Source organism: Mus caroli, chromosome 6 (genome assembly GCF_900094665.2).
Source record: "Mus caroli chromosome 6, CAROLI_EIJ_v1.1, whole genome shotgun sequence".
Taxonomy (NCBI): Eukaryota; Metazoa; Chordata; class Mammalia; order Rodentia; family Muridae; genus Mus; species Mus caroli.
This window is the reverse complement of record NC_034575.1, coordinates 25,475,469-25,497,508: the sequence shown is the minus strand read 5'-3', so window position 1 is coordinate 25,497,508 and position 22,040 is coordinate 25,475,469. Positions and strand designations below refer to the sequence as shown.

At 48.4% G+C, this 22,040-nt stretch overlaps 1 protein-coding gene across 4 annotated transcripts; it reads right to left on the bottom strand.

The window, feature by feature from the left end:
- Nucleotides 1–785: 785 nt before the first annotated feature.
- Nucleotides 786–21,124, bottom strand: Cpa5 (carboxypeptidase A5). 4 transcript variants are annotated; one of them, XM_021164746.1, is made up of 12 exons: nt 20,690–21,124; nt 19,437–19,648; nt 18,093–18,174; nt 16,931–17,065; nt 8,907–9,005; nt 7,470–7,571; nt 6,257–6,358; nt 5,788–5,898; nt 5,267–5,357; nt 2,033–2,232; nt 1,656–1,740; nt 786–1,310 (listed from the first exon to the last, which is right to left on the bottom strand). In XM_021164746.1, the coding sequence occupies exons 2-12, from the start codon at nt 19,550–19,552 to the stop codon at nt 1,123–1,125; spliced, it is 1,311 nt and encodes a 436-aa protein (XP_021020405.1). In that variant the 5' UTR covers nt 19,553–19,648; nt 20,690–21,124; the 3' UTR covers nt 786–1,122. The 4 variants fall into 4 exon arrangements, with proteins under 4 accessions (XP_021020405.1, XP_021020406.1, XP_021020407.1 ...); XM_021164747.1 differs by having other exon boundaries at nt 956–1,310; nt 19,782–21,097; XM_021164748.1 differs by having other exon boundaries at nt 956–1,310; nt 20,970–21,097.
- Between the last annotated feature and the right edge of the window lie 916 nt (nt 21,125–22,040).

The following is a 22,040-nucleotide window of genomic DNA, read 5'->3' as shown; positions in this document are numbered from 1 at the left end:
CCCTCTCTCTCTCTCTCTCTCTCTCTCTCTCTCTGTGTGTGTGTGTGTGTGAGTGTGTATGTGTGTGTGTCTTACTCAGAGCTCCCAATAGCTGCAGCCCATTCAGTTGCCTCTAACATCAGCGCAGCCCCTCCCTCAGATGCTCAGTGATTTACTGCTTCAGCACTGCGGTGAGTATGGGCCTTGTCTAGGTTTGATCTACTGAATATGGGTTTGATCATCTAAAAATCGCCTCCTTCCAGCAAATGTCTCTCTTTTTTGCAGGCTATTTTGAAGCAAGAGGCTTCTTCCTATATCTTTCTGCTTTCATTCTTCTCCCTGTGGCTCAGGAACTGGCTTGTAGGCATTTAGACACACACACACACACACACACCCCACATACACACACACACACACACACACACATAGCACATGTACTCACAAAGGGCCTGACATTTACAAATAAAAGTCTTGTTCTTAAGCTAGTGTTTCTGCCTCAGACTGCCACAACACGTCCAGCCCTCCTCTGATTTCCTGCTTCTGGGACATAACAGCAGGCCCTCTTCCGGCTCCCCAACAGCAGGTGCTGGAGAACACACCTCACTGGGGTCTCAAAATGTTGCCCTCTTACTCTCTCAGTAAAGTCCAACTCAGTATGTGCCTAACCTTGATGGTCACAAACCAGGGACTTGTTCAGTTTCAGACATGGGGTTAGTACAACCCTTGAGTGAGCCCCTTGAATGTGTCCTTCACCCCGTTCCTAGTCTCCTCTCTCAAGGGGACAGAAAGTCCACCATTTGATATCCTGTTGTTTAAATCAAGCCTGGTCCCCTCTGGATTTATTAAAATATTTTACAAAAACTGCTAGGGCAATGTAGATTTTTGGCCCTTCCCAGGGATTGGAAGCAAAGAGAGAAAGGCAGAGCTTGGGTGGGCCTCATATTTTCCCGAAGGCAGCAAGGGGTGGGGTGGGGGGGTGGGGTGTCCCAAAGAGATGGCAGCCAACACTAGAGGCAGTGAGGCCTGCTCAAATTTGCTTCTATTTGCTAAGGGTCCAACGACGGTTTGGGGAAGGGATACTTAATTCAGGGGGGTTTTCAGGGAAAAGGGTGAACTCCAACTGCTCCGGCCTGAGTAGTGTGGCTAATAGGGGTGATTCAGGGTGTGTTTCATGATGGTCTGTAATGCCATCCATGTCTCCTCGGCTGTGGGGACAATCTGTGAGGCTGGCAGCAGGAAGCCATATTGTCCAGTGTCCCGGAGCTCGAAGCTGAAGGCATACTTGATGCCACTGTCATAAGCCCAGTCCACCGAGATCCCACTGGCTGAATCTAAAAAGAAAAGGGCAAAAATGCCTGGGAAGGAGGAAGAAGGTGGAGTCACAAGGCACAGAGGAATCCTGAGTGGGAAGTGGGTCCTGCAACCCACCCGAACCCGATCACATCAAGCTTCCTAATTTCAGGCCGCATCCAGGGTCCTCCCCTGCCCGCCCCCAGCCAGTTTTCCCCCTGGCAGAATAGGCCGATATACTGAGAACCTTTCCCCTTGGAGGACTTTGTAACAGGGTCTGTGCGCACTGATGCTGCCTGGGTACCACCCATCCACCCAGCCCATGGAGGTCAATGGTACTGCTCATGCTGCACCTGCCCTGCCCCAGGCAGACATGGCTCACTCACAGAGGGTGGTGCTGATGCTGCCAAAAATGTACTGGATCCCGTGAACCTTGTAGAGAGCCTTTACTGCATCGTTGGCAAGATTGAACTGCAAATGACAGCCAGAGAGTAAGAGGCACGGGATGGCCAACCCTTGCATGCTCAGCATCTGGTGAGAAGCTTGGGAGTGGGGACCACTGTATGTAGATAGTACCGTTCTTCCAGCTTTGAACTTGATCACATATGGGAACAACTCTACTGATTCTTCCTACCATGGACTCTTCCTATTACTGGCCCAGACCCTCATATTGGGAACCAAAGGAGCTACCTGCAGATGCACCAGGTGGAGTTCCCCAGAGAGAAGCTTTCTGCTATCCCACACTCTATCCAGACAATCTTACCAGCTCTTCGTGGTTAGGTACAGGCTCCAGAGAATGGCCATAAGGATACATGACCATCTGAGAGTAGCTGTGGATGGAGATCATAGCTTTGAAGTTCCCATGGCCAGTGATGAAGTCCACAATTGCAGCTACCTCTGGCTCTGACTCAGGTGCCGGCCCTCGGTAAGTCTCTGAGCAGGGGTTTTTGTTAGAACCATTTCCTGGAAGCAAAATAAAACCACCCAGTGGATTAAAGTGCCCAGGTGTGGTGAAACAGTATTCAAAAAACACCTTTACCTCTTGCAAGCTCCTTCTGCAAATTGGTTGAGGTCATGTGACTGCTTCCGACCAGTGAAAATTTGCACAGAAACGATGTGTCATTTCTGGTTTGAGGCCATTAAGGGGAAAGGTGGCCAGACCTTGTAAGTGCATGCCTTTAATTTCAGCCAAGTCAGAGGCAGACAGATCTCTATGAGTTCAAGGCCAGCCTGGTCTACAGAGTGAGTCCTGGAGGCCAGCCGAAGCTACATAGAGAGATCTCAGCGAAGAAGAAGGAGAAGAAGAAGAAGGAGGAGGAGGAGGAGGAGGAGGAGGAGGAGGAGGAGGAGGAGGAGGAGGAGGAGGGAAAGAAAAAGGGTGACTGCATTCTCTTTTGTCTGTGTGAAGCAAAATATTCTGGAGAGAAGCCCTTTGTCACCACTGGAAGAGAGGTGCCATTGAGAGCAAGCTGTCCACATGGGACTTTGTGTACAAGATAAACTCTGTGTTAGGCCATGTTTATTGTTGGATTTCTTCTCCTCATACATCAGGACAAAGGAGGGAGCCACACTCTGACTCAGCAACTCTGTGGGCTTACAGGGTTTACCTACCACTCATGCTCTGGGTTAAGTCTTGTCCAAGTTACCATCGGAGAGGCAGGCCTGCCTGGAAAGATGTATCCAGAGGCAACCTGAGCCTAGAAGCCCATGGACTTGTGTACCAGGGAAAACCAAGATGGAGTCCCAGAGTTGCTTCAGGGTGGTCTGAGAACCACAGAAGAGGCTTTTGGGAATTTTTCTCAAGGAACCTACTTGGAGGAGAGTGCAGAGAGGAGGGGTGTGTGGATGTGTGTGTGTGTGTGTGTGTGTGTGCACTCGAGTGTGTGCACTCGAGTGTGTGGTAAGTGCTCTAATGACTCAGCTCTACCACCAAGCCTGTGCCTCCATTTCTTGGTAGTTGAGCCTTTCGCTTCTCTTAGATGCTCTGCCTACTTGCTTCCTTTCCCTGGAACCTTGTCATCTAGCGCTGGTCAAGATCAGTGGGTTAGGAACTCATGGGGAAAGAAAATTCCTACTACTTCTCCCTTCTACCTCCCCAAAATGACTGCATCCAAGTCTTACAGAGACCAGAGAGCTTCCCCAACTTCTGAAGCTTTGAGGGGGTACTCAAGCAGCCCCAGGGTCAACAGCAGACTATTGCAGATGGATCCTCTTTGTAGTTGAGGTGAAGGAGCACAGTGCTCTGAGGGAGGATCTCCAGGCTACCTTCGATCCAGCAATTAAGAAAATATGAAAACCATGAACTAGGTCTTCCCTCCTCGAGTCGCTTGTTATTCTTGCCCCCCCCCGCCCCCGCCCCCGCCCCCGCCCCCACCCCCGGCAGCCCAAGGGCCATTCTGTCAGCAAATAGCAGATCCCCTCTTGATTGGGTGGTCCTTGTCTAAGGTTGGGGACCCTGGCTAGAAGGGGGAGCATGGCAGCCCCTCAGGCTGGCAGAGGCTAAACTCACAGTGGCCCTGTTTGTTGTGTCTGTTGAGTTCCTGCACCTGCCCCACTTGATGAATGACAAATGGCAACAGATGAGCAGAGAGAGGCTGAAAGCTTTGTCTGTGTTTGCAGCCCACGCAGGCAAGAGCCGTTCCCCTGCCAACGACCAGGTGGCTGTGCCCAAATATGGAGAAACACTTCAGGCCATTAGTTCTGGTTTGAGCTAAGCAGAATAAACCAATCTTCCCCTGACCAAATGGGAATTAGCTGCTGCCTCTCTGACGTCCACAGTCAAGGTCCTCTGAGTCTGCCTGCCTCACGAGTACCTGCTAATGGATTCATTAGCTGTTTATTTTTCCTTCCCTAAAAATGTAATTTGTAGCAAGGGGAAATCTCTGAAAGTACATGATGAATTATTAAAGCACTAATCTTTGGGTAGTGGGATTATGGGAGCTTTTCTACCCCTTTGGGCTCCTCTACCCCAATAATTGTTTTTTACGTTGTATATCCACAGATCTAGCTATTCGTTCACAGAGAGACCCACAGATGTTAGTTTCTTTAAGACAGGATTTATCTACCTCTAAACTGGGCTACCTCAGGATTTGTGAGTATTGTCAGGCCTGAGAGCCACCTGGGTTAACCCTGGTCAATTGGGAGGCAGACAGGTCTAATTTTGCACAGTCATGATCTCTTGCCACAGTGGTTCTCACATGGCCCTGACCCTCAGGCCCCCACTACCATGTGACCTGAGGGCTTTGGTCTCCATCCTTTAGAAATTTCCTTATTTTTCATCGTGAACTGCCTCCAAAAAGCCAGATTTACAAAGCCACAGACACCTAGATATAGAATGTTCTACTGATAGCTTGGCCATCGGCTTATGGATCTGTTTGTTAACATCAGGGGTGTGGTTTCCCTTGGAGAGTCAACCCTTGTCTCCACTGTGGAGCATAGATACCACATCTGGGGCTGAGGTTGAGTGTATCCTGTTGATTATACTGACTGGTCCTGGGATCCCACCCATCCCATTGCTGATTTGCTGGGGTCCAGGTTATTTCCTCTGGGTGTTCTAGAAGACTCGGTTTCCCCATTTAATCTCCATGTCTTTGTCATGTGTGTGAAAGAGAGAAAATCAGAAAAGATCACCAAAAAACCAAGCCAGCCATGGATGGTATAACCTTGCCAGAATGAGCTAGCCTCCTTAAGTCTTTTTCTGCTAAAGTCAGGATCTGATCCTTGCAGTGTGTCCACATTTTAACATCTAAGGGTTCCCTTAAATGTCCCCATGAAGGTTTGGCATATAGATCCATGTACCACACGTGCAACCTCACCTACATCCCACACGCGGGTTGTGTGCTCACCTGACCCTGGTCATGGCACACACAGATTAGCCAACGATGATGTCCATGCCTCCCAATGTATGAGTCAACACACTCTGATGGTAGGAAAGGACCTACCGAAGACCAGCCACTCCTCCTCAAGTCCTGCCCCTGGGTGCAACAGGCTGCCATACCTCCGAAGCCTGTCTTCCAGTTCCTGTTGAGGTCCACGCCAATGCAGAAGATGCCGGGTTGACTTGACTTGTTTTTTCGCCACAAGCGGTTCTGAGAAAGCCCAGGTCATGCAGCCTCATTAATTGGGCCCACCCCCAGAGATGAGAAAGCTGAAATCCTGGCCCATGAAAGGGGGAGAGGGGCCTAGTGGGGCAGGAAAGAGCAAAAGGAGGGAGTCCCTGGGGACAGAATGGGCTGACATGGAACTGGGCCTGTGAGCAGATTAGATCTGTGGTTCGAGTAAGGCATGGCAAGACATCTAACCATACTCTGGTAGTAGAAGCTTCCTTGGGCAGTGGGCAGGTTACTGGGCAAGATGACTTTAATCCCATAGCTTTAATACCTCAACAGCCCCCTTTGTGCTAGCCAGGCTCTCTGCAGAGAGCTTTTGAAGAAGCCAGCTCCAGAGGCCACCATGACATTTCTCTGCCCTGACACACACTCTAGATGACTACTGCTGGGGATTCCCAGCTATCCTTACCATGCTATGAGTAAAAGCAAAGCCATCTGGGTTGGTGACAATCTCTATGAAAATGTCCATAGTTCTCAATATCCTCTTCAAGACATGGTCTTTGCCATATGCATCGACAATCTGCAAGAGAGGGTGACAAGAAGAGGCCCTTGCCAGGTATTCTTCAGAAGTACAAGCAGGAGTAGAAAACAGCCCAGTGGCCACAGGAAGGGGTGGCACTGGGTAATCAAATGTATCCCACATAGAACCAAAAGCTTAAGTTTTAAACACCTGGAAAACAGGATAGCCTGAATTCTCTACTTGCAAAAGGTCAGAGCATATGATAATGTTCCCAAGAACAGGAGGGGATAGAGAAACCTGAATTTAAAGCAACTGAGTTGAATTCTTCAACTAGGGGTCCCTTTAATAAATACCCAAGCATCCCTTACCCCTGGTCCCAGTCCCTGAGGCTATTCATCAGCTGCCATTCCCAGCTGACCTTCTGCGAGATCCAGATGCCGGTGGCATGGGTGATCCACTCTCTGGAATGAATCCCAGTGTCAATCCAGATAGCCGGGCGATTTGGACCTCCGGTGCTGAACTGGGGGGAAAAATCAGACCACAAACAAAGGTAGGCTCAAGACGGTGCTGTCCTTCAAAGATGCATCCTTACTGTCTGGAATGAATCTGTATGTCAGAGTACTCAACCTGAGACAAAGGGGACATGCTGGTCTACGTACATATGTACATACACCTACGAAGTTCGAACACATGGGGTGGCCTTTGCCTTATAGTGCTGTTCTTGGAAGGCAAAGTCACCCAAGCAGAAATACAGAATTTCTCAAGACTGAAAGTATCTTAAGACTTGTGCCTCTCAAACTTCGATGGGCACATGTGTCTCACGGAAATATTAAACATTAAGCAGGCTATGGCGCAGTGGATCTAGGGAGGGGGCAGAGTTTGCATTGCTAATGCATGGGCTTTCGGGTGATGAGGGTACTGATGTACAAAGCCACACTTGGAGGAGCAAAGACTTAGTGTGAGACTGGAGTGGTGACTGGTGAGAGATCAAAGGAGAAACAAGTTGAGTCACAGCAAAGTCAGGCAAGGCTACATGACTGTTTAGAAGTACCAGACTCTGCCATGTGGGACCTAGCCTCCTTGACAACTGATGCTGAGTCCCCTGGGGTTCACACGCTGGAGCACAGGCTACAGATTGAGTCTTTTCTGGGACTTGTGCTACTACTCCTCATGCTTCCCTTGTGACCAAGGGCACTCCAGTGACCATATTGAGCCCCATGAAGGGCTGGAAGGTTTCTCCAGAGCTGCATGCCCATCTATGGGGCTGCCTAAGGCAGATGACCTCAGTCATTGTCAACTGAACCCTACATGCGCCTCTGTTCTCACTTAGCAGGTGAAGCAAGTGTGGCAACAGGAAGGGCGCTGACTCACCCACACTCACCGGAGCTGAGGTGATGACTGATGCTCCACAGCCCTGCCTCTTTAGCACCTTCCACTACTTCCTGCCCAGGTTGTCACACTGCCACTTGTCCATACTTACCAGGGTGAGTCCCTGATGACACAAGTCTGTAGCACGGGATACATGCATCTTCCCTAGCCAGACACTGCTGCCCAGCCGCTTACCAGCGAGCTCAGTCTTAGAATAAGGACGCTCACTCTGTAGTCTACAGCCTGATTCAGTGGGCTCTTACCTTCAGCACAAGAATGGACCGGTTTTCAAAGCTCTTGCCAATGTGAATTTTGGAGACAAGATTAGAATGTTCAGCTACAAAGTTGTCGATCCAACTATATATCTGAAAATGATGAAGTCTTCTCAGACTGGGAGTTTAAGTGGGGAGAGGGGTGAGCCCCAAGCATGTCAGGGAATGCGATTCCTTCATCCACCCCACTTTCTTTATTGCTTCCTACCTTCCCTGGGAGTCTAAAGGAACACAGATCAAGAATTACAAATCCTAAAGATACCCTCAGAGCTAAAGGACATCGAGCTGTGACTTTTCAAGAACTCCAGGCTCTTTGTGCAAAGCTATACTTTCACCTCACCTGAGAGAACAGCTTGTATTGAGCTCACTCAAATCCCAGACATGAGCTGCTTGTGATAGCACATATGTGGAATCCCAGTCCTTGGGAGCCAGAGGCAGGAGGACCAGCAATTCAAGCCAGCCTGGGCTACATAAGAAGATCTAAATAAATAAATAAATTCCTAGACATGGCCTACGTGGGTCTCTCTCTGTTGAAAATTCATTCTCTTGCCTTCACCCTGTGGTCTGTTTTATCCATTTAACAGATCTCATGAACTGTGGAGCTGTTTTATGTCATTTTCACTCCTTCTAGACTCAGCAGCTTGAAGAGAAGGGCAGTGTTTTATTTATTGTTGACATCAATAACAGTGACAGTCTATATTAGTTCATTTTCTTGTCCTTTCAATACATATATATCAATGAATAAACATTATAAAGAAAATGGATTCTCCATTACAGGTCTTGAGAAATGAGAAAAATGATAGAGTAGACATTATCAATAATGGCATGTCCTTTAACAGGCAAATGAGGTCTTTTCCTTGGGTTTCTTTCTGAAGTGGAAGTCCCTGCACCCGCCTGTATGTTTTCTCTTAAACACAGTGACCGTCGCTAACATCTAGCTGGATGTCACTACATCATACATTTTTGCCAAGTAAAAGCAACTGCCTATTTCCACGAGCATGACTTCCCAGTGTGCCTGGGTTGCTGCCACTCGTGTCTTCAAGAATCCACCGTTGGGGCCACGGAACACCACGACTGGTCACAAGGACGCCAATGAATCACTTAGTCAGGAGATGGGCTATTAAGGCAGCCTCCACCTATTTTGTTCTGGCCTAGAATAGATCCACACCTTAATGTGTCAACCAACGAATCATTTCGTAGACTCTGAGCCTACCTAGGTGTGCTTCTCAACTGTTATTCCCTCTATCTGATTCTGGATCCCTTTGGGCTATCTACCACCAAACATCCCTTCACCTAATGTCTCTTCTCTGTACTCTCTCACGTTACAGTCTCTATAGTCTCAGAATCCTTCTCAGGCCTCTGCCTGATCCTAGCAATCCCAAGGAATTCAAAAGCCTTAGAGTCTAGAGCTTGCCCAGTTGGACCTACCTCGTCCAGGGTGTGATAAGAGGAATAGCTGAAGCTGTTGGTACTGCGTTCCAGCCTGCGAGACTTCGCCATGGCATCTCTCTCTTCATCCAGCAGCACCTAGCAGATAGGAAAACACACTGGAAAGATAGAAGAGGGCTTTGGACCGCAGCATCAACACCAGGAGGGATGAACCACCATGATCACGTACAACAGAAGAATGTATGTGGTTGAAGGGTGACTCTTCATGTGCTGGCATTCATGCTAAAGTTACCCAAATGAGCACAGGACCCATCAGTGTGGAGAGACAGACTTTAAGTCCAACTCTGCTCCCAACTTATGGTAGAACTTGCTGTAGCCTTGGTTTGTTCAGCCCAAGAATTAGGACAACAGTCTGTGTTGCACTGCCTTGCAGGATAAAATATAGTGGTAGATATGAAGGTGTATTAAGATGAACATAGGTCCATGCCCACGTTGTTTTTGTACCTTAAAAACTGAACCATGGAGCTGACCATCCTGGAGGAGCAGATAATGGCTCTGATTCCCAACATCAATTCCTCTCCCAGGAAGTAGCTTAGACAACTGGTATCCAGGCCATTTCAGAAAGCCAGATATGGACAAAGCCAACCTAAACCATGATGAGTGTGGAGTGTGTCAATGTTCTCAACATGTTAACTGCCTGCCAGAAGCAACAGGCTTGAGAGATGGTTTGCTGTTGGCATTCAGCCTTCTCATAAAGCTTTCCACTGACCACAGGGAGGGAGGGCAGTCAAGTGCCTGAGTTGAGGTGACTACTGACTGCTCTCACTACCCCACCCCACCCCACCCCCGGTGAAACCACTGCTCGGACACTTTTCCCAGCTTAGGTCAGAGTGTGATAGGCAGATTCAGGACTAACACTGATTATGCAGAGCGGAAAGCTCCCAAGCCCTTCTGCCTGAGAATGTCAACCAACATCCTCATGCACTCAAAGGGACCTCTCCTTAAGCTCTGGGTCACAGTTTGGATCTTGCCTTATTTGGGGACCAGTACCCTTTGGTCTATGGTATCTTTATTCTCACGTTCTTCTCTCTCACTCGATCTGGTCAAATGACCAGACTCCAGAGAAGGAATTAACTTGTGGTGTTTTAGAGATGAAACAGATTGGGTAGTGACAGCGCTTCAATGCATAGCTAAGAAGTGGCAGAGATGAGATAAAAAGCAGATCTTCCTGTTCCCAGCCCTGGATTCCTCAAGCCTAGCAATAATAACATATACACACAGATATGCATACTTGTGTGTGGTATAAATAAATATAGATAAAGAGAGGAAACAGAGGCATGCACAATGTTAACAGCTGAAAACTCTATCATACTATTCTTGCAATTAAAAAGTTTCTTCAAGTAATGAAAATCAAGTACCCTCAAGCACAGGAAAACAAGACATTAAAATGCCAAAAATAAATATAACAAAATGCTAATGGCGCCTGTTTGAATAAGATTAGAATTTTGAACATTTCCCCCCGTACTCTTGTCTTAGGTTTTGGCAGCATGCTCATACCACTTGAGCGAGCAAGGGCTTTTAAGAGAATAGATAATACCAGAACCAAGCTTTTCATGGCTAACGTGAAGTGCCAGCTGCAGTGTCTTCAGTCCTTGGGGCTGGGGGAGAGCGCGGGTCCCCACCTGCTGCTATGCATGAGGTGACTCGCCCAGGAACTCATTCTTTCCCGAGGGCCCTGTCCACTTGTCCCCGACTCTCAAGTTCATAGATTCCAGATTTCAAAATGGAACTAGAAATCAATGTCTATGGCTCAAAGGACTTCATGTCTCAGCACCAAGTACATGTTCAGTAATTATAATTGCCATGTTTCTAGCGAGGCTGGCCTAGCTTGGGGCTTTGCATTTGGGCAAAGCCGGAATGCCTGTGTATGTCAGGCACGGCTGGGGGAGGCCTTGTCCTTGTCGGTCACTCTCAAGTACCACCCTGGGAAGCTCTCACAAAAGAAATGCATAGTTTTCCCAGGAAATCCACCTAAGTCCCCCCAGCCCACCATGACCAATGTGTGTCTGTCACTGAGGGCTGGTAAAACCAGCTGTGCTGAGCAGCTGTGAGCAGCCCGGCAACTGGCTGACAACTGGGTCTGGGCAGGCCTAGTCTTGCTCTACACCCAGTAGAATGAAGTTACAAGGGGTCAAATGTCCCAGGATGTAGTAGGGCTTGAGTAGGGGTTGGATGATTTGGGGGAGCAGGGTGAAGGGGAGAACTCAGAAGAAAGCCGTAGACGGCCCAATTCTTGCAACATGGCCAGAGATACCCATAGGAAACAACTTTGAGGAATTGAACAGCCTTTGTTCTAGAAATCAAGTTGGAGGCAAACAGGAGGTTGGCACCAAATTGCAAATGTCTTTCCAAACATCCTCCCAGTCCCATGAATGGATAGGACACCCTCCTAGGAGCTAGGAATCCTCAACCCTCCCAGCTGGACCTCAATTCCAGGAACATTAATCTACCCTGGCCTGAAAACTACACAGATGTTTGCTCCCTTCCGGGGCTGAGGGAAGAGGGTAAGAGCTGAGAATGAGGCCTCGCATGGGTTCAGGATGACAAACAACCCTGTCAGGCTCCTGGGGGGAGGAGGGGGGTGGACGGAGACAAGATGAGAAGCTCAGAAGCCAGCCATTTTCCTTCTTGAAGGCCACTAACTGACCTGAACAGTAAGAGCTGGTTGTGAATTCATTCATTCCAGGGATGCGGGAGGCTGAGAGCTTAGGTGGAAAACAGCACCCCTGTAAGGAAGAGAAGCATCAGCCCAGGACCCCGAAGGTGGAGCTGAGGCCTAAAGAATTTCCAATCTCCTTACAGCCTTGCTCCACCGACTCAGCACACGGTGGGTTGTTGTGTGCTTTTGGCAAGCAGGTCCCTGGCTTTCTTTTCTAGAACTAATGTTTGCTATGTAAGCGCCATTTCTGGAAAGTGCTACCAAGATGATAGTTTCAAAATGGAGCCCCTCACAGTCAGGGCTGAACCCCTGAGCAGTGAGACCCAAGTTCAAACACCACACACCACCAACCATCTTGACTACTGAGGTGATAGATGGTATAAAACACAGTGTGGTCCCTGATGACACACTGATGCGATCACTAACCTGGGCTCTGCCTCAGTTTCCCCTCATGAGACAAGGATCATTTTACCACACACTTCAGCCTATACTCTAAAGTGCTGTCATATGGATCAGCCTGGCGTGCAGTAAATACCAGCTAACTTTAGCTAGGAGGAGGAGGTTAATGACCATGATGGGGGAGAGGACAGATGATACAGTTAAAAGAAGGACACAAGCTGACACAGGAGCAAGACTTTGAAAGCCGTGAGGAAACGGGCCATGCAGATACCTGCTAGGACAGCATTCTAGGACTGACCCCAGAGAGTACAAAGATGTGACCTCAGACGAGGGCCTTGAGGCAGAAACACATCAGGTCAGTTCTAGGAGCATTAAAGACTGCAGACTATAGACACAAAGCAAGGGAGAGTACGAATGAAGGGGAGGGGTGGGGAGTGACTCACTTGGAGCCTTGGTCTTTTCAAGAACTTTGCATTTATAAATGCCTACCTGTGCTCCCTTCTGTATTCTTTTGTTTGTTTGCTTGCTTGCATTTATTACAATCTTACTATCAAGCCAGCCTAGACTTTAACATCTAGCTCCATCTCCAGGGATGTGAGATACTCAGCCCCAACTGTATTTATATATTTTTGTAAAGGACACATCCAGCTGCTGCCTTGAGAATGGATAATAGGGAAGCAAGGATAAGATTGGGGAGAACAGTTGGATAGTTCCTGACAGAGTCTGGCCCTCCTGTGACCCCCAGTTCTCATGAAGGCAGAAGGATGTTGAGTTTTGGCGAGACCCTTTGTGGGACACTGCTAGAATAGTCCCCCAGTTTTAGCTATGCTGACCCACAGTAGCAGTTTAGATGCGTCAGAAGTATTTGAAGAAAGATTCTAGGATTTGCAGTAGGCTGAGTGGCATGTTTGAGTCCAGAATGACTCCCACCTCTGTTCCCTGAAGACACCTGAGCTCCCAGAGGCTGCAGAGGAACAGATGGGGACTTGGGATGCTCCCTTTGTACTGTAGAGTTTGCAAGGACCCTCAGACAGCCAGTGTTGGAGTTCAGAACTTCAGCTGGAGACATAAGGGGGGTCATAAGGAGGTGGGGAGATTTCGCTCTGTTTCCCAGGAGTGTAGAGAACAGTCTTGAGTTTTCCTGCAAACAGGAACACTGTGGTTGACAGAGCAACCAGGGAACCAGGCCAGTGGAGGCCAGTACAGAGTCCTAGGGGGCCAGAGGAGAAACATCACTGAACAGCATCCTGGAAAGACTGTGCAGTTAGAGCTTGAGTGGACCGGGTGTTCCTGTGCTTTGTTCCTGTGCCTGGGCCCTTCTGGGGAAGTTAGGGGCCGACAGCCTGCCAAAGGGGATGATGGGTAAGCCGAAGAAATAAAAAGTCAGTATTTCTAGTTTTGTTCTAGAAGGAAGCAGAGAGATGGATGGTAACTAGAGAGGGGAAAGAGATGGATGGGATCAGAAAGATTTTTTTCAGATGGGCCCAGTAACTGCCTATTTGTATGCAGATGTGGACAAGCCCACAGAGAGAGGAGCTGGTGAGGCGGAATCATACTAAATTGTATTCCTCTCTGGATGGTCAGAGCATGGGTGATTTTTGTTTTCTTCTTGTGCTTTTCTCCTGTTTTTCAAAATTATCTAACATGAATATTTATTAATTTTGTAATCAGAAAAAAGCCATTAAAATCCCAAGCACTGATTGCTCAAGTGAAGCCTTTCCGTAGTGACTCATCCCAGGGAGGGGGAAACACCGAAGGACTGAAAAGAACGAAGAGGTGAAGAGAAATTAAATGCAAATCAAGCACCCTCGGAATCAGATAATTTCTTGCCTGGCCCACTGCAATTTCCCGACCAACCTCCTGCCTGTCAGTCTCCCGGGGCCCTGTCCCCAGCTCAACACAAGCTCAGTAAGGAGGGGGGGTTCAGAAATGCAAATCTGATGGTGTAAAAGACCCTCCTGAGTCTCCCCTCTGCCCACTTCACGGGACAGAAGATACCCTTTACAAGGAGCCTGGTCCCATCATCAAATCCGGGTGGGGGCCTCCTTCCCCGAAAGCCCCCCTTCCCTGCTCCTCAGCCGCACGCAGGCACGGCACGCATGGGTAATTACAGCTTCACAGCACCAGTGACGTGCAGTGCCTCTGGTATTCGCTCCCATAGCAACCTGTGCGCACTCCATCAGGGCACTCACCCACTCCACGGTAATCACGCATCTACCCCCCTTCCCATCCCCCCACCCCATCCCACTCTTTCTAGCTCTCCTGGATACAGCCCCTGAGTTTGCTGGGCTTGGTTTTGTTTTCAGTTTCTGTGTTTCCAAGCTCCCTGCCCAATACTCAGCACACAGTAGGTGTGTGTGTGTGTGTGTGTGTGTGTGTGTGTGTGCAAATACACATGCTCCGTGGGTGCTGTGTATGGAGTACAGCTGTCTTTCTAAGTACTCCCAGATGCAGAGGTAGAAAAGGAAGATACAGGTCCCCTCCTCAAAATTCTTCCTCTGGATAAAACCCCAAACCACCAGCAGAGTTTTCCGTGATTGGCTGTGCCCGGCCCTCACCGCCAAACACATCTCTTTTCTTTGAGTTCTCATATATAGTAATTCAGCTAACATTTATTAAGTCCTAACCAAGGCCAGAAGTGTGCAGATGAGCAAGAGAAAAACAAGGAGAGAGCAATGTATCAATAAGGACTCCCTGCGCATGTCAGTCCTGGACACCTTGACATCCCTCAAGCTGCCATTACTGAAGGCTCACTATTGGGGGGTGGGGCGGACACAGCTAGTACTAGAGCTGAGCCCGTGTGTCTTTAGCTCAAATAAGCTTGCTCCACATCAACCTGGGTGTGCAAAGCCCCTTCTAGTCTTGTCAGTGCTTCTGAGCCTCTCTGACCTGCACCCCTCCCCCGCTGTCACCACAAATCAACCAGGAACAACAGCCTCTCCCCACCCCTGGCGCCCTCAAAGCCACAGCATGACCTCGAGGAGGGCAGCCCGGGCTTAATGCTTTGCAGATTGCACGTTGGAGATTTGCTTGCAGAGGTTAGAGCAGAAAGTTCAGGCATTTTCCTGGGAAGGAGCGACAAGTCCCACAGGAGTTCAGGTTTGGGGACTTCAGGAGAGGCTCTCTCTAAAAGGGGCCAGCGAGGGAAGCTCGAGGGATGTCCCCGACATGCAGTAATCAACCAAGTTTGTTGAGACTTCTGTTTGCCGAATGCTGCTGGGTTCCCAGGACTGGCGCAGGGAAATGGGAACTTCAAAATAGAGGCATGGGCTAAAAAGGAGAACTCAGTTCTGTTCTTTTGATGTGGTAGCCTCTTGTCTGTGTGAGTTTCCCCATTTTTGTTTGTGGGGGATTTAATTAGAGAAACATCCCACCCCCACATGTTGAGCGGGAAAACAGATGTGTCTGTGAAGGATAAAGGACTTTGAATGGACCCAGTGCCCCAGCCCTGTGCTGCCCTGGGAAAGGAATGTTGCCTAATGCGTTGATCCCTTGGCATGCGGTGTCAAGTGTGTGCACATTGGGGGGCTCCCTGTTCCCACACTCTGAGTCCTTAGAGGAGATTAGTATGAGCAGCATGGTTGTTAGGAATGAGTCTCTGTGGAAACGACTCTACAGGTACATAGGCAACCACAGAATCTGCAACGAGGACACAGCCTGGGAGCCTTAACATCTGCATGGTACCCAAAGATTTGTTATGGAAAAAGGTTGTGCTACCAATACCTCTTTCTTTCTCCATTATATGCATGCAATACAAGTGAGCGCCAGAAGTCCATGTTAGATGTTTTATTCAATCACTCTCCACCTTATTTTTTGAGACAAGGCTTCTTGCTGAACCTGTTGCTCTCTGATTATAAACTGGCTAACCAGAAAACCTCAGGATGCCATGTCTCTCTCCTTGCCTCTACCCCCTCCCTATCTGCCCCCCCGCCCCCGCCCCCACCAAGCACTAGGATCATGGGCAGCAGCTGTGCTTGCTCTGGGTGCTGGAGAGAACTGTACCCACCCTGAGCCATCTCCCCAGACCTGCGAGGGTCTTTGGGATGTCCGTGAACACGCGGTAGCTGAAGTAGATTTTCACAGTGCTCAGAAAAGATAGTGCAAGATGTGGGATCGAGAGGGAGCTTAAGATGCTGTTCTCCTGGTCCTGATCTGGGTCTGCCATGTTTCCCAAGCCATTGGAGGACTCTCCTCTGGGGGAGATGCTTAGAGTGCAGAGAGGGAAGGAAAGAATGACAGGGTTGTTGTATGGGGTGTCTTTCCTCCGTGGAGCCCTCTCAGACTGGATGTCTGAGACATAACAAGGGGAAGCCATTAGAGAAGCAAAGGAAGCCACCAGAGGTTCCTAGGAAGGACCTAAACTGTCCCTCCTGCCTCCACTTTCCCCTCTTATTTTTTGCTGGTAGCTGCCAGCTCTTCCAGAGGATTAGTTCACAGTTGCCGTACTCTTCCTGCCTCCATGAGGAAACCCTGTCCAAAACTTAAATGTTCTCTTAGAAATGTACATTTTTTTTCATGGTCTATTTAGTTTGGTTTGGTTTTGCACATGTTCATGTGTGCTGTCTTACTTGCTTGCTTTTTGTTCTGAGACAGGCTGTCAGGTACCCTAGACTGGCCTTGAACTTTGGATTTATGATGCCTTTACTGGAATTACAGATGTGTGTCACTCTGCCCAGTTTTCTGGCTCATCCCATGCAGAGCCAAGCACTGGAGCCCGGGCCTCACGCATGCCAGGTAAATAGTCTAACAGCAGAGCTGCATCCCCAAGCCCAGAAATGTACAATATAATGTCTTCCATAACATGTCCATAAACCGGCAGCTGTGTACCCACGAGCAAGATGTCTGCTCTTAAGCCTGAGGCTGTCCCCACGCTCCCATGGTACAAACCAACCAAAAAGAAATGTGGGAGGTGAGCTCCTTACTGTGAGCCAGGGTAGGCTCTCACCTGGATGTCCTTTATCATGACGCTGTAGGCAAGGCCGTGAGACTTCAAATAAGCTTTAACACTGGGCAGTTCAGAGAAGGGAACTCTCATGTCCACAGGGAGGCTAGGTCTGGCTGGGCCACGCCAGAAGTCCACCTTGTTCACAAAGAAAAAAAGAAAGAAAGAAAGAAAGAAAGAAAGAAAGAAAGAAAGAAAGAAAGAAAGAAAGACAGAAAGACAGACAGACAGACAGCTGTGTTTATCGACTGTCCTTATATACTCAGTAGGCATCGAGAGGACAGGGCTTCTTTTATGCTTCAAAGGGATACAGTTCCATTAAAAAAAACAAAAACAAAAAACCAAACCCATGGTCTACAGACAAGAATAAAGCCCCTCCTCACTAAGGCTCCTTCCTCATTTCCTAGTCTACATCCCAGCTCACTCACTCATTGCAATGTCATCTGGATCCACAGAGCCTAGAGTTCCTACAAATGAGACTGCCACCACTGGACATTAGCCTGGACGGGAGAGGGGACGTTACCTCTTTGAGTCCCGTGAGAAGCAGGAGAGGCAAATCTGGAGCCCTCGCCCTCTATCTGCCTGTACCTTTGTAAAATGAAGGCACTCGGAGAGTGGTGGAACCCCCTCATTGAAGGGGACACTTGTACAAATAGCTGCGAACGCTCTGGGTCCCATCCAGAAAAAGCTGGTTGTTTTACAAGCCCTCAAACAAAAGCCCTCCATTATAATTGTCAAAGAAAATGTTTCCCATTGTGAAAACTTGGAGAGGACAAATGTTCTTGGAAACAGATCCCCAGGCTGACAGACACAGACCCAAATACAACACATTCGCCAAGTGAAGCCATGTGCATGGCACCGCAGCAGGGACATCTGCGCTTTCCTATGGCTTTAGGACATTGCAGCTGTTTTCAGAGTGTGCTCATAATTCCCCCACCCACAACAGAAGGGAAAGCTAAAGGAATCACAGCTTACAAAGGCCACCCAAATTTTTGGGGACATGTCCCTAACATAGCAGAGAAGCCACCTTGGACTTGTCCAGAATCTAGTGGTCCTTTTTGGAGACCTCAGGAAGGAAGGTTCAGGGTTGGAAGATGTCAGGGGTCAAGACAAGGAACTGAAGTGCAAATGTGGTGACAGTGATATCCCCAGGAGCAATCCTCACCTTCTGGGGCTTCTGGATCTCCAGATCCCTGAGAAGTGACAGCTGCTTCTCATTTTTGGCCAGGACTCGAAGAACCTGGTCTCTGGGAAAAGATGGGGAGGGTGAGGAAAGCTGTGGAGTCTAGGGCGATTGACAGAGCCAGTGTGGAAGAGAGGGGACCCTGAAGTGAAGGAGCCCTGGCACATAACAGAAAGGATGAGGGAGTGGGCAGATGGACTAATGGGGACTGGGGAACCAATGACAGTTCCTTGCTAGCCCCGCCCAGGAAAGGGGATATAAGATAACCCCAACCTTTGGGGCAGAGGAGCCATGCTTGCTTCCTTCCATGGGGTAGGTGGAAGATGACAATGTAGAGACATCTCAAGCTCTGAGGTCTGAACCTGGGATGCCTCTGGCTCTCAGCCTATCTGGTTCTGGGTCCTGAGAGATGACACCCTTTCTAAGCTGTGCCTCTTTCTTACTGAAAGTCTACAGACTATCTATCTACTTTTTGGGACATTGGGAGGCCTGGCGTGGATGCTTGAACTTGATGCTTCAAAGACAGATCATAGCACATCTACTTTTGGAGTGAGTATATAGTCTAATAAGGGTTACTAACCTCCTCAAGAATTTTAGGGGAAAGAGAAGCCTTCAGCCCTAAAGAAGGACGTGTATAAAATCTATCACAAGCAATATTCAGAGTTTTTAATTTTTTAACTGGCATATATTAATTATAGTTGGTAATACGTTTTATGCACACATATAATACATTTTGATCCTGTTCACCCCTTCCTCATTTCCCTCTCTTGTCCCCACCCACTTATTTTTGATCTTTTTCCTCTTCCCAACCAGTCTCAATTTTAGAGGATCCTCTTGGAGCACTGAAAACTTAACACAGAGCTTCAGATGTAGAAGAGGCAAATAATAACACAGCCAAAATGTCTGGCCTGGCTTATGAGTAGGAGACCAAGGGATCTGAAGTGGGCTCTGAATGAGAGCTGAAGCTTTTGTCTGGTCCCACCCAAAGAGACAGTTGGGCAGACAGACACATGCAGACATACACAGACACATAATACACATACACACATAGACACACACACACTCCAACATATACAGACACACAGAGACACACACACTCCAACATACACAGACACACAGAGACACACACACTCCAACATACACAGACACATACAGATATACACAGACACACAGAGACACACACACTCCAACATACACAGACACATACAGACATATACAGACACAGAGACACAGACAGACACACATACACACTCCAAAACACACACACAGAACATAGGTCTTCTCCCTCCCAGCCTCCCCTCCTCCCACCAAGAAGCAACCACTCACCCTGTGAAATTCACTTGGCCCCAAGCTACAGCCAAGATAAAGTTGCAGAACAGAAGTGTCCGTCTGTCCACAGGGGACAGCCCAGGGCCTAGTCCTCCTCTTTGGGTGCCCTGCATGCTTCTCCCTCCAGACAATCGTCAAGGGTTTTCCTCCAGCTTGGGCATGGCCTAGGCCTCACGACAGCACATCACCTAAAGGCCAGCAGCCTGGGCCTGAGAATGGACATGAGACTTTAAGGAGGGTCTGGCATGTGGTATCCACATGCGAGGCCTTGGGAGAGCTGGGCCACCCTCCTCCCTCCTTTCCTGGGAAGGGAGTGGAAAGATGGAAAAATGAAGCAAAGACCCTTAGCTTTTCTTTCCTCTGCAGGATGGGTAGGAAATTCCCTGTTCCAACCTCCTCGGGAGCACCAAGTCCTCCATGGCCAGAGAAAGAGAAGTAGCTAGCGGCCCTAGGCTGCTCCTCCACACAGCTGCTCTTCTGTTCCCCTTCTTTCTGTCCTCTCACACTGCCACACTATCCACTGTACCCAGAGCACTGTTAGCACCACCGAAGGGTCACAGGACTGAGAGTCAGGGAACTGGGATGCCCAGTCCCTGTCTAAAAGAACTGGAGCCTTTGAACCTGGTCACAGTGAACCGACTCACCAGTCAGGCGGTGTTGGAAACACCTTCCTTCCCTCCCTACCCCACAGGAGGCCTGGGATATTAGATGAGACAACCTGGATGAATTGGCTTGGTGCAGCCTGTGACATGGAATGGCTTATTATTTCGAAGGCATTAGCCCTTAATCACAGGTCTGTACTCCTGTAGCGATAGGGAAAATGATGGGACAGTATGGCAAAGGGAATATATATTGTACAAGAGAAGAACTTCAGTCAGAATCCCTTGTCTCTGTCAGCAGGCAGTCACCACTCTACTGAGACAGGTGGAGTAAACTGAAGGCCAGGAGTCTTTTGTACAATTTTCAACAAGCAAAAAAAGTCCAATTCTCAGTCCTGCTGAAGCCCCGCTCAGTCTCCTTAGTCTCCATATGGCTTGGGAATAGTACGAATAGAGCAGAGGTCAGTACACAGAGGAGTCGTCTTGAAGGAGGAAAGGAAAAGATGGGGCCTAAACAACCCAGAATGAATCTAACAAAATCCAAAGAGGTAAGAAGACGCTTAGCTAAAATCCAAAGGCCACCTGTCACCCCCACCCCACCACACACACACACATGCACACATACTTTCCCACAATGGCCAATTAGCTGACCGTGTGCGGAGAGGGGGGGTCACTCTTCTATTGATAGCTGGCCCCACTCTCCACCCCGCCTGCCCTACTCCTTTATTTCATGGGTCAGCCGTTCAGGCGCACCAAACTCTCCTAGAACCCCAGCTTTGGAAATGCTCAGAAAGTAACATTAGCAAACGGCTTAAGGACCTAGAAAAGAAAGCAATTGTACAGCTTTAGTAGCCATGAGAATAAAAGAGAGAGCTGGTAAAGAATAGCTCAGAAATTCAGAAGAAAAAAGGTGGGGAATGGTACTAGTCACCGAAAGCACCCAGCATCCTCATGTTCAAAAGCATCATTTTAAGCCACTAACAATGAGACAACTATTCCTGCACTTGGTTTAGAAATGGAAGATGGAAAGAGAGAGAGAGTGGGTGAGAGAGAATTAGAGTGAGAACAAGAGCGAGGAGAAAGAAAGAGGAGCGGTTAGGAATTCTGGAGAATTCTACGGCAGCACTTCCAATAGAACGCTCTACGATAATGGAAGCATTCTATCTCGCATCATCCAACAGGACCATCAACTGGCCCCTTGACATGCCTGAGAAATGCTTGTGTTTCACTTTATGAATTTAAGTAACCCCATGTAGGGAATGTCTACCATTTCAGACGGCAGAGTTCAATGGGAATTTACCCACCCTCAGACTAGCATAGCCAATGGCTGAATTTAGAAGCAAGAGAAACATGTATGTATTTTAGAAAAAATACTTCGTACTAGCTTCTCATTCATAGTTAATGGTTCATTAACCATTCATTCAATAAGCAGTCTACTGGAACACTTATTATGTGCCAAACACTCACTGAGTTCTGAGAGTGAAGCTGTGTGACATAGTCGTGTCCCTTACATTTCTAATAGGTAAATTCACAATGAGGAGCACACAACACTAAGTGTGTTTATGCTACGGAAGAGGAGGGTGCGTGGGGTAGCACCAAAGGAAAGAAAAATGCATTGCTGGAAGTATCCTTAAACGAAATTTTGTTGAAAGACTTTTATTTCCTGCAGATAGGTAGGGTGAAACATCCAAACAACCATGTATAAAATGGAACTACTGGGACGCAGAATCCAATAGCTTCCATCATGTCTTTCTCAATGCGTCACTGGGGTGCCACAAACGTAGGTATTTGCAGATCCATACCGTCCTAAAAAGCCGTCCAGACAATTGAGAGGTGAGAAGCCTTCCCATGTGTTCTCAGGGCCCTGACCTCTCCTCGTAGAAGATGTGCCTCATATCCAGGGAGAGTCTCCATTTGCTTGGAGTCACTCTCCTGAAAATGTTCTTGGTTTTGGTTTGATTTCTTTGGAAACTCTCGGTCCTCTTGTCATTCTTGAAGGTGT